Source organism: Tupaia chinensis, unplaced genomic scaffold (assembly GCF_000334495.1).
Source record: "Tupaia chinensis unplaced genomic scaffold, TupChi_1.0 Scaffold000365_1, whole genome shotgun sequence".
Taxonomy (NCBI): domain Eukaryota; kingdom Metazoa; phylum Chordata; class Mammalia; order Scandentia; family Tupaiidae; genus Tupaia; species Tupaia belangeri.
In genome coordinates this window covers 1721361-1734786 of record NW_006159862.1, presented here as the reverse complement: position 1 = coordinate 1734786, position 13426 = coordinate 1721361, and the positions used below count along the sequence as shown (strand labels likewise).

At 41.5% G+C, this 13426-nt stretch overlaps 1 protein-coding gene across 4 annotated transcripts in view; it reads right to left on the bottom strand.

Annotated features, from left to right (window-relative positions):
* Positions 1-13426, bottom strand: part of AKAP10 (A-kinase anchoring protein 10) — a 96058-nt gene that overhangs the window by 70559 nt on the left and 12073 nt on the right. For 2 of the 4 annotated variants that reach the window (XM_006153186.3, XM_006153185.3), the window contains exons 2-3: positions 4237-4284; positions 1057-1239 (exon numbers count right to left, since the gene is read on the bottom strand). In XM_006153186.3, the coding sequence (XP_006153248.1) occupies positions 1057-1239; positions 4237-4284 (231 nt within the window). Of the gene's footprint in view, positions 1-1056; positions 1240-4236; positions 4285-12936; positions 13094-13159; positions 13337-13426 lie in introns of those variants that run through there. The other 2 variants (XM_027773701.1, XM_014589608.2) reach the window with 2 other exon arrangements.

The window sequence follows — 13426 nt, the reverse complement described above, 5'->3', positions numbered from 1 at the left end:
TGGTAAGTGCATATTTAGCTTCATAAAAAACTGCCAAACTGATTCCCAGAGTGGTTGCCAATTGATGTTCCCACAAGCAATGTATGTACTTCCTATTTTGCTTTATAAGCAACAAGTACTTTGTCTGCAGTGTGGCACTGAGCACGGCCCACAAAGACTGTGACACTCTGGCTCTGAGTGTACACCACATTAAGCAGAGAGCAATGTCAAAGGAGCAATCATTTTTATTAGAAGCTAATTCATTTGAGAACTTTTTTCAATTTATGACATGACATCACAAAAACTTCTTCACTTATAAAGAAATTTAGCTAACAAATACTTAGAAAAGAAGGATCTCCTGCCAATATTTTCATCCTGTGGGAAATTTTAGCACAGTGACTGTTACCACACATACTGCTTTTTTTGCTATTAGAGGTCATAGACATTTTTCCATTTCTAGTATTTTTATTTTTAATACTGTAAACAAGGATACTTCAAAAGGTTCGTGGAAAATGGAATTGGAGTAAGAGTTTATTTTGTTGCAAAAATGTTGAAATTCATGCACAGCTTTCTCATAACATGCATTTTCCATGAACTTTTTGAAGACCCCCATGTACATACATCTTTGTGCATGCGTGACAGCACACCTGAAGGCTAGGTCTTAGTAAGAGAAGTGCTGCCTAAATAAATATTTCATGCATTGATAGATACTTCCAAAATGAATTCCAAAAACCTTCACCAATTTACATTATCACTACATGGGAATTACATTTCTCTACGTCTTCAAATTATCAAACTTAAAACATATGCTTCCATGCTAGGGGAACATGAACTCATTTTAATTTGCACTACTCTGAGTACTAGTGAAATGATGCATCTTTGCTTCTAGAAATTGCACATTTTTCTATTGGTCATGCTTTATATGGCCCCCACTACGACTGCAGCTGTTATTTTACGTACATTTTTTTCAAAGTCCCTTCTAAATTATATAGTTCAATATCCCACGACAAGAATTTTACATAATGTACTCAAATCCTTCCTCCTTTTAGAAGTTAACAAAAAGGGACAGTCACTTACCCAGGTCGCCAAAATGAGCAGCTTCCATGTGGCTTGGCTGCTTCTTAAGTGTCGCTGTCCTGCTACTTGAAAAGGAGTCCATGTTGGCAGAAATGGCATTGATTGCGACATGACTTGGTCCTGCAGCCTCCAGCAAGGCATGATTTTTAGTGCTTTTTTGTGGGGAATGTACAGATATTGAAGCTGTAATTTTTCAAATAAAAAATAGTTTAAAGTTAGGCATAATTTGACAGTCTAAAACTCTCACAAGGAGGCTTTAAAAGAACTGTAAAAATTAAATTCTGTAACAACTTTTTCAAGCCAGCACATTCAACAAATAATATTTAAGCGGGAAAGTACTAACTTAACCGAGCATTGTAAAAATAGAAAGAAATACCCTAATATTACCTGTAACTCTCAAAATACCAGGCCAAAAATGGAACTTAATACAGAGAGATCTTCCTGGGGCCAGAAAGATAGGACCAGATGATACAATGGTTATGTAGCTGGAATCCCTCGTAATGGACTCTGGTCCAAGTCTCAGCCCTGGCGGCCTAAAACTCACACTGGGCATGTGTGCCCAAGATCCCGAGAGGAGCATGGAGAAGGGATTATGGTGTGGGCATCTCCCCAGGGGTGATTTCTTACTATCTGTCTCTCTATCTCTCACTGTCTCTCCAGTAAGTGTACATGCCCTTTAGCAAAAACCTCTTAAAAAAACAAAAGTGTGTGTGTGTGTGTATACATAAAATTACAACACAGAACACTAGGCACTGTACTGGTTTCTCCATGCACACCTGTACATTTTTTTACCTTTGCATGATTTCATTTCTTTCTTATAACGATACTGCAAGACTGGTATTCTCATTTTAGATATGAGGAGATAAGTGGAAAAAATGTTAAGAGCTGTGACCCAAGTCAATGGGATAGCAAAGAGCTCTTCCAACAGGCAGGACTTCAACCTAGGTCTGCTAGACTCTAAAAACTCACGTTCTCAGTGGCAAGGTGGTTAAGGTGGCTGGATTCCATGTGGCCAACTATGTGGTTTGAGTCCTGGGCCCGGTGGTTTGAAAAGGACGCTGGGTACATGTGTATGCATGCCCAGAATCCCAAAAGGAGAAATGGAGAAGAGATTACAGCATGGCCATTCCCCATGAAGGGGTGCTTGCTCACTTTCCTCCTCTGTTTCTGGTGAGCGCATATGCCCTCTAGCAAAAAAAAAAAAAAAGTATTCTCTTACCTTTGGGTGAACACTCAAACCCTTAGAGGTACTATGTGTATAAGATAACATACACAAATGAACGGCTCAAAAGCACCTCCCACTCAACACACCAAAACTGGCACATAATCTCCCACTGCACTCTGCCAGTCACGCCGCTAGACCAGCCAGGAAGGTAAGTATGACCTGAGAACCACCCTCTTCCTCGCACCTCATATTTAATCAAAGCGGAGTTCTAGCCACTCTATCTCCTACATTTTTTTCAAATCCATCCAGAGCTCTTTAATTCCATTACCACCAATATAGTCCAAGCCACTTGTGGGCCTACTTGATTAATGTTCTCTCCCTTACCAATCTGCAAGTTCAATGCAGACAGAATTCAAGTCTTTTTGGTTCACTGTTCCAGACACGGCTTTTGTCTAATGCCTAGAACAGAACAGGTATTCTATAAATGGCCCAGCTATTATTATTGGGTCATGGGAAAAGTCATACTTTTCTATGTAGAAATGTGCATGCCTTTTCCAACGACCCAGTATTTTGGTTTATTTGCTACTGTTCTGTGTCTCCATTTGTTTTTCTAACCACGCTGCAAACTTTGCGAGGGGCTATTTCCTGGACTGCTCCTGTATTATCCTAGAGTTAAATTAGCGAATGTTAAGTACCTATTATGTACTGTCATAAACAGAGTATTAGCATGGCACTTTTGATCTTGGTGCAAATCTAGAAATTAGCTAGGCCAGTTGCCTCACATTCTAGAAATGAAGAACCTGAACAAATCTATGTAACTTCCCAAGGTCATACTGTTAGCAAAGTTTAGAGTAGGAGGCTAGTGTTCTAACTACCTGAGCCAACAGGTTCTGTTCTTCTACTACAAGTAGATAAGGCTTCACAAGCCTGTTTCATAAGGGCTTTAAGCCTTTATTAACACCAATCAAATTTTGCTTAAAGGAGGAGTCTGAACTAATGTAGAATCCAACTTGCTTTAAATGATTAGAAATAAGCAAACAAGACTGTAAAATACTCTACTTCCCCCCAATCTTTTTGCCTGTTTGTTTGTAAGCCAGAGGGCACATGCACTCAACCAGAGAGAGATACACACAGAGACAGGGGGTGGGGGAGAGAGAGAGAGAGAAAGCATCCCTCCCATGAGGGGTGGTCAGGCCATAATCTCCTCTCCATTTTTCCACCCTGTCAGGATTTTGGGCATGCACAGATTTTTCAAGCCTCCTTGGCTGGAATTTGAACCACACAGTAGCATGTGGAATCCAGCTCCCTTAACTACTAGGCCACAGGACAGGCCCTCCTAATTTGGAATCTCATCAAGTATAGTCTCTTTCTGTCAAATTGAGCCTACAGAGTAAATCCTCGCTGATAGCCACACAGCATACGAACATTGGGGGAAAAATCTAAATAAGAAGTAACCTATGGATTTTACATAAACAAGTTAAATTTATAAAATTTGTATGTAATGACTATGGAAACAATTTCTATAATAACTTTCCTATTCCAGTATCTGTATACCGGATATAATGAAATCAGTCAATGTAGCAGAGGCCAAGCCACCATGGCTAGCACTGCTGAAACACTATACTCCATAAGCTCGGACTACATGGGAGGCCCAGGTTCAACTTCCAGTCCAACCTAAAGGTTGGGTGCTCAGCTAAGATAGCCTCTGCTTTTTGTTTTATTAAATAAAGTCAACTGTTTGCTTGTAGAAAATAATCAAACGTGTGATTAATGAGGAGGGCACTGGTTTGCTATAATCACATGGACAGCCAACAAATGGTCTATAAAAGCCTATTATGTGCTAGGTGTTAGTGTTAAAGAGTACACAGGTTAAAGAGGGAAATAAATCACACTCATAAATAATTGTAAAATAAGATAGAAATGATTAATGCCAAAAGGAGATGATAGAAGGGCTAAAGAGCTCCTAACTGCAAAGCAGATCACTGTGTAAGTCCAGGGGAACGGGCTGGGCTCACCTTTGATGGACTTGACATCGGAGGGCTTGTCTTGTTCTTTGCCTTTCACTAGAAGAAGAAAGGGCATCATAACCAACTTCTGGAGTGAAAGAGAACCACTCTACACACTGTAACTCCCAGACAGGCTTTGTTTTGGAGAGACAAATACGCAAAGTTCTAGAACAAGGGACAAACGGCCTTGGAGGCAGGCAGGGCAGGACCAGTCAGAGCTTTCTGTAGGGACATGAGCTTTGAACAGCGTTCAGTCAAAATCACTGACTGCTTATGTGGGGACTATGTGGTCGGGTTCATATTCTGCCTCTGACACTTCTTACATGTGTGACCTCAGAAACATCACTTTCCTTCTGTGAGTATTAACTGCCTTGATTTATAAAACTAGGTAAATAATAGACCTGGTTTAGAGGGTTGCTGATGAAAAAATAAACACATAAAAAGTTCACTGTAAAGGGCTAAGAATAGTAATCATTAGAGTAAATTTAGGGCAAATGTTAACTAACATTGTTACCAAGTGTCACCCAGCCTCTTCTGGCTGTGAGAAGCATAGTGTAGAAAGAATTCTTTGGTCCGGTGTCCTATCTAACTTATTTTGTTTGTCTTCCCCACCCTGCCCCATGCATCAAATACAAACATTCCACACTTCTAACACTCAAGGGTTAACAACTGGTCTCTAATACAATCATACAATCTTTCCGCTATGAAGCAACACAGTAAAAATTCTACTGCAGATAAGCTAACAATACGACATCCATGAAAGGAAGGAGCATGGCAGCTTCAGTCAAGTGTGAATTCTGTAACAGGATCTGACATAAGACTATTTTTTTTACGAGGTTTTTGCTATAGGGCACACGCGCTCGCCAGACAGACAGACAGACAGAAAGTGAGAAATCACTCCCCAGGGGGGATGGCCACACCGCAATCCCTTCTCCTCCATTCTCCTCTCGGGATCTTGGGCACGCACGCACACGCGCCCAGCGTGAGTTTTAAGCCACCGGGTCCGGGATGCGAACCGTGGTCGACTACATGGGAGTCCAGCGACATAGCCATTAGGCTAACTGCTGGTCCCTAACATAAGACTATTTTTAACCTTCTGTTGTTTAACATTAAATTTTTTTTATACTATATTTTTTTTTTGGAGAGTTTTTTGCTATAGGGCGCGTGTGCTTGCCAGAAAGACAGAGAGAGACAGAAAGCGAGAAATCACCCCCTGTGGGGGATGGCCACGCCACAATCCCTTCTCCTCCATTCTCCTCTCGGGATCTTGAGCACGCATGCAACACACGCCTGACGTGAGTTTAAGTCACCGGGCCCGGGACTCGAACTGCAGTCAACTACATGGGAGTCCCGTGACATAGCCATTAAGCCAACTGCTGGTCTCTCACATAAAAAAATTTTTACCCTTCCCTTGTAAAGCACATTTAAATAAAAAATCCCAAAACATATGTATCTAGGTACCTGTGCTCTTAAACATTTAAGTTGAAAGGCCAGTGGTGAGACATTAACTAGCTCTGCAAGTTTAAGTCAACCCAACAACCATTTTTTTCCTTTTAAAGACAGATTTTTGCTACAAGGCCCGTGTGCCCGCCACAGAGACACAGACAGACAGACAGAAAGCGAGAAATCACCCCCGTGAGAGATGAACACACCACAATTCTTTCTCCTCTTGGGTTTTGGGGATACACGCACACAAGCCCAGCAAGAGTTTTAAGCTACTGGTCTAGTTGACTAAGTGTGATTCCAGCAATGTAATCACCTGCTGGCTCCACCTCAAGAACTATTTAAGTGTGTGGTACATGTTAAACACTCCTCCTAGTTCAGAAAAGACAGTGGGTGGGGCCAGCAATAGTGGTTAAGGCGTTAGACTCCCACATGGCCAACTACAGTTCAAGTCCCAGGCCCGGCGGCTTGAAACTCACTCTAGGTGCATGTGCCTGTGAAGGGAGTGAGAAAATCCTGAGAAGGGAGTGAGGTGTGGCCATCCCCTCAGGGTATGATTTCTCACTTTCTGTCTCTCTGGTGTATGCACAATCTCTATAGTGAAAATCTCTCTCTAAAAAAAAAAAAAAAAAGGGCACAGATGGTGTAATGGTTACCTTGCTGGACACCCACATAGTCAACTGGACCTGGCAGCTTAAATTCATACTGGGCTCATGTGCGTGCATGCCCAAAATCCCAAGAGGAAAATGGAGGAGAAGGGACTATGGTGTGGCCATCCCCCCAGGGGGTGGTTTCTCACTTTCTGTCTGTCTCTCCCATAAACACACACGCCTTATAGCAAAAATCTCTCTACAAAAAAAAAAAAAAAAAAAGAAGAAGAAGAAAAGAAAAGATGGGGGCCGGCAGGTACTGTGGTGATTAAAGGTGCTGAATTCAGACATGGTCAACTGTGATTTGCGTCCCAGACCTGGTGGCTTGCTTTCTCACTTTCCCTTTCTCTCTCTATCTCCATCTGGTCAAATTAAAAAATAGTAACAAATGGAATTAAAGAAATAATTCTTAAAAAAAAAAAAAAAAGGAAAGGAAAGATAAGACAGGGGGCTGGCCCAATCTTACCCATTCTTCTATAAAGATTTCTTTTTTTCATTTTTGCTAGAGAGCACATGCACACAACAGAGGAAACGAGAAAAAAAGCTTCCCCATAAATTTGATGTTGTTTCAGTTTTAGAATTCATTTTGCTCTATAAGGAACTCTTTTCAAAGTGATATCTAATGACGAAGAGTGGGAAAGCACTGCCAGGGGAGATGGCCAAACCACCTTCTCTTCTGCCCCTTTTCTTCCATTCTCCTCTCAGGTTTTGGGCATGCACATACACCAAGCATGTTTCAAAGGTGCTGGATTTGAGTCTCAAACCACATAGTTGGCCATGTAGGATCCAGCTGCCTTAACCACTATGCCATCAGCTGGCCCAGATATTACCCATTCTCAAGGCTCACAATACTCTAGCTATGCTGTAGTGCCTACATTTATATCTCCATGATAAACCTTTTATTTCAAATTGATATACTCTATAAGGAGAATTCAAAGTTCATTGGAAACATACATTCAAAAGAAAGAAATTGGGCCAGCTATGTGGCCTAGTGGTTAAAGCAGCTGGATCTCCATTGCTGACCCCAGAGAGGCCCAGACCTGGGAGCTTGAGAAATGCACCAGGCACATGTGTGTGCATGCCCCACATCCCAACAGGATAGATGGAGGAGAAAGAATTGCGGCATGACAATTCTCCATGGGGTGTGATTGCTCCTATGCCTCTCTCTCTGGTTTTCTCCGACAAACACACCAAACTCTCCAAAATTGCCCCTTTGATGAAAAGAATGAACAGAAGCATTGTGGTGGTGGTGAAATTTTCCTGGACATTTTTCTGTTAAAGCATCAGCTAGAAACCAGCAGTTGGCATAATGGCTATGTCGCTGGACTTTCATATAGTCGACCGCAGTTCGAGTCCCAGACTCAGTGGCTTAAACTCACACTGGGCACGTGTGCGTGTGTGCCCAAGTTCCCGAGAGAATGGAGAAGGGATTGCAGCACGGCCATCCCTCTGGGGGGTGATTTCTTGCCTTCTGTCTGTCTGTCTCTGTCTTTCCTGCAAGCGCATGCACCCTATAGCAAAAACCTCTCCAAAAAAAAAAAATGTCGGCTAACTTTCTCAAAACATTTCATAGTATGTAAACAGATGTTATCTTCATTGACCCTCCAGAAAATCCACAAGAAAAATGCCTTGAGCATCTCCCCAAAACCTGTTGCCACGACCTTTACTCATTTGTTTGTTTGTTTGAGAGGTTTTTGCTATACGGCACGTGTTCTCGCCAGACAGACAGACAGAAAGCAAGAAATCACCCCCCCAGGGGTGATGGCCACGCCGCAATCCCTTCTCCTCCATTCTCCTCTCGGGATCTTGGGCACGCACACACACGTGCCCAGTGTGAGTTTAAGCCACCGGGTCTGGGACTCTAACCGCGATCGACTACATGGGAGTCCAGCGACACAGCCATTACACCAACAGCTGGTCCCATGACCTTTACTCTAGACCAATTCACTTCCACCTCTTGGTAGCCTTTGCTTTGATTGTGCTTTGTCTTCAGGACCATTCTGGTAAAACCATGTGTCATCTCCTAATTCCTAAAAAAAAAAGCTTGAGGATCTTGATTCCACTTGTTTAGATTTTCCATTGGAAGTTCTATCCTTGTCTGCAGCTCATCTGGGCATGACAGTTTTGGTACCCATCAAACAGAAAGTTAGTTCCACTTTAATTTCTCCCTCAGAATCGTGTAAGCTGTACCGACTGCAATGGCTATGGTGCCAGCTATTGTTTCTATTGGTGATCACTGGTCCCCTTCAATACAGCACAGACAAGGGTAATTTTTCCCTTGTAAACTGAGGTGAACGGTCTCCCACTGCGGGCATCATCTTTGACATTATCTCATGCCTTTTTTTTTTTATTGGAGAGGTTTTCGCTATAGGGCGCGTGCGCTCGCCAGACAGACAGAGACATAGAGACAGAAAACGAGAAATCACCCCCCAGGGGGGATGGTCACGCCGCAATCCCTTCTCCTCCATTCTCCTCTCGGGATCTTGGGCACGCACGCACACGCGCCCGGCGTGAGTTTTTTAAGCCACCGGGTCCGGGACACGAACCGCGGTCGACTACGTGGGAATCCAGCGACATAGCCATTACGCTAACTGCTGGTTCCCTCTCATTCTTTTTTAAAATGAGTTTTTCATTTGCAAACTGCTCATTTCTTTGGGCCATTGTCACCATAAACTTTTCATTAAGCATGAATGATTCGACCATTCTTCATCCCAAGTTTCGCCATAGATTTTATGTTTGTTTCAATGTTAGAATTCATTATGCTCTGAAAAGAACTATTTGCAAACTAATGTCTAATCCTCTTTAGTGCCTCAAACTAAAGTCTGTTCAGGCATATAACAAGTAATATGAATTTATCTGTTGCAAAAAATCAGAAATCCATGCATAGTTTTTCATAATATGGGTCTCCCATGAATTTTTAAAGACTCTTTGCAGCTAATCACCTACCTGTCATTTTCCATAACTCTATCCAAAATGGAATGTGTCATCTTTCCCAAAACTTATTCCTACTTCTGTGTTCATCTTCTCTCATTAATAACAGTTGCTCGGGCTAAAAATCTGAGTGTCTCTCTAACCTCCCACACCCAAGCCATTCCTAAGACCAACTGATTCCACTGCTAAAATAGAGCTTTTTTTTAAAAGAGGTTTTTACTATAGGGCACATGCGCTCGCCAGACAGACAGAGAGACAGAAAGTGAGAAATGATCCCCCCAGGGGGGATGGCCACGCCGCAATCCCTTCTCCTCCATTCTCCTCTCGGGATCTTGGGCACACACGCACACACACCTGGCATGAGTTTTAAGCCACCAGGTCCGGGGCTTGAACCGCGGTCGATTACATGGGAGTCTAGCAACATAGCCATTATGCTAACTGCTGGTCCCTAAAATAGAGCTCTTACAGTTCTACTTCTGTAACCCTCAAAGCATTTTCCTCTCATCAGTCAGATCTCCTGTAAAATACTTAGAACATCAAAATGTATTAATATGTACGACCTATCAAATATTAGCATTTTACTTTATGTCCTTTTTTCCTCCTAAATATTATACATATAGTTTAGAGTTCCTATAAATTATCACTGACCTCACTGTTTTCCTATTATTCATATTTTTAGACTTATTACCACAGTTAAACATATTCTAAAGTGCCATTATTCTGCAGATCTTTAAAAATTACACAAATGGTATTCTATTTATATGACTTGTATTCATTCAGTAGTTTGATGTCTATATTGATGCAGTTCTAATTCATTCATGTAACTCTAGTTTATTAGCTACTCAATTATTTTATAAATGTGACTTTGCCCATCTCCCTATTAATAAACATCTATCATTTCCTAATTTATACTTCCAAACATTAACATGAGCATTCTAGTACATGTCTTCCTATGTATGTATGCCAGAATTTCTCTAGGATAAATCCCTAGAAATGGAATTACTAGAAAACAAACTGCATTTTTAACGAAAGTAGCTGTACCAATTCATATACTTACAGCAATGATTCATACTCATCATTAGTATTTTTAATTTTTGCCAACTGATTCATTTTGAAATGGCAGTTGATGTTTTAAATTCATTACCTTGCTTCTGTTGAGGTTAAACATCCCTTCATGTTTACTGACCATTCAGGTTTCCAGTTTCCTGGACTGTTTCTTTATGTCCTTTGTCTTTTACTTATTACTTGTACAAACTCCATACATATTCTGTATCTTTCACTGTTTTGGTTGCAAATATCCTAAGCATATTTAAATGTTAATGTCACCAAAAGTACATTATGTGGATTGAATTTTCCTGGGTCTTGTTTTGTAAAATATCTTTTCCTACCCAAGGTCAGACTTTCCCCTCTACACTAGAGGTCTTCAAAAATTTTGCAGAAAATGTATATTATGAAAAGGCTGCGCATAGATTTCAAAACTCTTTCCTAATAAAATAAAGTCACACTTTAATTCCATATTTTCTTATACTCTCTAATGTCTCTTGAAGGATATTCTTCCATGATTTCAAGTTTTGCTTTTTCACATTTTAGGCTTTAATCTACCTGTAATTTATTTCTGTATAACAGAGATGCAGAGATGTGCAAACTACAGCCTATGGGCCAAATTTGGCCCACCACCAGTTATTGTAAATTAAGTTTTATTGCAGCACAGCCGTGCCCATTTGTTGACATACTGTCTGTACCTACAAGGATGGAAGAGAGACCATATGGCCTACAAAGTAAAATACTGACTACTTGGAACCTTGAAAGAAAGTCTGTTGATCCCTGATGTATAGGATAGGAAGTAGGAGAGCTTAATTTTTTTTTGCCAGATGGCTAGCCACTAACCACTGATTAGTTTATCCTTTCCCAACTAGGAACTCTTTTATGTACCAAGTTTCCGTATATGCCTGGATGTTCCTGTGCATTCATTTTGAAAACACACCACTGGGATCAATAATGGAAAAAGGGGAACCAAATGGAAAGCTATGGAAAAACAATGTTACTTCCTCAATCTTCCAAAAAACCAGCTCCCTCTTGACATTTGAGCTGATGGAAATGATTATTTCCTCAGAGGGCTTCCTTAAGCACCCAACCTGAAGAGAGGTGACCGCCTAGACCAGTGTGTTAGAGGTTGCTGATGGCAAGAAGTGGTTGCTTTGGATACATTTGAGGTAGACCTAACATACTTTCTGGCAGAAAAGAAACAGTAGAAGAAAGAAGATCCAAAGCTGCACTAAAGGGTTAGCATGGGTAATTAAAAAGCCAAAAATGCCATTTATTGAGGTGAGGAAAACAAAGGAACAGGTGAAGGACTAAACCTGGAGTTAAACATTGAAAATGAAAGCTATCTGACACTGCAAATTAAAGATACTAGAAAGTCAAGTAGACATATAAAGTGGACCAAGAGTTGGATAAACCAGTCTGGATTCAAGGGCGAGGATCTAAGCTGGAGATGTAAACTTGACGGTAATCAGCACACGGGTAACATCTAAAGATGATATTTAAATTCTGGATGAGATCCCTAACAGGACCGTTTGTATTGATAGCTTCTACTCTGGCCAATTGGGAAAGGTTTCTAAGATAATCGTTCTAAAACATAAGATCAGACCACTTCTCTCCAAAATTCTTAACATTCTCTCTTCACTTGGTACATCACCTAACCATGGCTTAGGAAGCTCTCAATCAAATGAACCTTGCCTACCTAAGTCTCAGTCACTGTGGCTTGCTCGCTTTCTTGAAGGGCACCCAGCTTTTCCTTGTCTCATGACCTTTGAATATGCTATTCCCTGCACCCGAAGGCCCCGCTAAGGTTACCTCCTACTGATCCTCCAGCTCTAAATTTCAAGGTCATCTGCTGACGCTTTTGTCTAACATTCTCCCCAAATATTTCTCCCCTCAAGGTAATCTCTTTCATAATGCTTTACTCAATTTGTAATGTAATCCCCAAATACACACACACACACACACACACACACACACAAACGGCACACACCAATACTTTTATATACAGAAAGAGATATGTTACATGTTTGTCCCAGCAGATGCTAAGCTCCACGGATGTAGAGACTTTGGCTAATTGAGGGCCTAGCACAGTAACTCCCAGATTGTAGACACTAGAGCATTTGTTAAACAGAGAAAACGGCTTGTTGTGCAACTTGCAATTTGCCTCATTATCCTTAGAATGTTCTTTTCTCCTTAAAAGAAAAAAAAAAAAAAGGCTGTCAAATACGTAAGAGAGCTATTAGGTATCATACCAAAAAGCTTTCTCCTACCATTTTCCTGGTTTCATTCATTCGGCACTGTTTCCTTCCTTCAGCACCTAGTATCAGTAAAGCCCAGCACTACTAAAGAGGAACCCATTAAAGACAGCTGGAGTCCCAGGGCCCTTCAGGTTATCATCTAACGCTCATTTGAGAGCAGAGCAAAGTGGGTTAACTGGCCCCTCCCAGGTCACACAGTTCCTAGCAGAGCTGTCATGTGAACCCGTGTGCCTGATTTAGTTCAGTGCTTTTTCCGAAACCCATTTCTGCCTGGCATATTTTCTCGGAGGCGGTAAGAATTGATCTTAGAACCACCGTCCCCAAGGCAGACCCACACTTGTTCAGTCTGGATATGCATTGATAATGAAAAGCAAAAACCTTACCCAGGATCAAAATCAAGCTGTTCCTATTTAAAACGGGGCGGCTATTAAAACGGGGAATCGGACATAAGCAGTCTGTGTATAGAGTCAAGGTTCCAGTAGTTAGGAAACTTGCCAAGTCATCAAAACAAGTCGTCTTCCTCATTAGGGAACTTTAGCAATTAGTAATTTTACTGTAGTAAGTCTTCCTAACTTCCCCCAAAAAGAGGAAACTGGAAAATAATACCGTTCGAAGAAACTGATGTTTTCACGTGTTGCTTTTAGACGTAAAACAGTCGGAATGTTCAGAAAAGCCAGAGACATCCTTAATAAGGCACTAAGGGGACTTCCTTGATCTTGATCCACAGTAAGCAAAAACCCTAACAAAAGCCGCGAACAGCCGTTTCTAAGCAAACCAGGCATTAACTTCCACCGGCTTCTGCAGACACTTTGGGACGAGCGCGACCATTCCCCTGGGACCTCGCGCGAGGAGGCCACATTCTCCTCCCCGCAG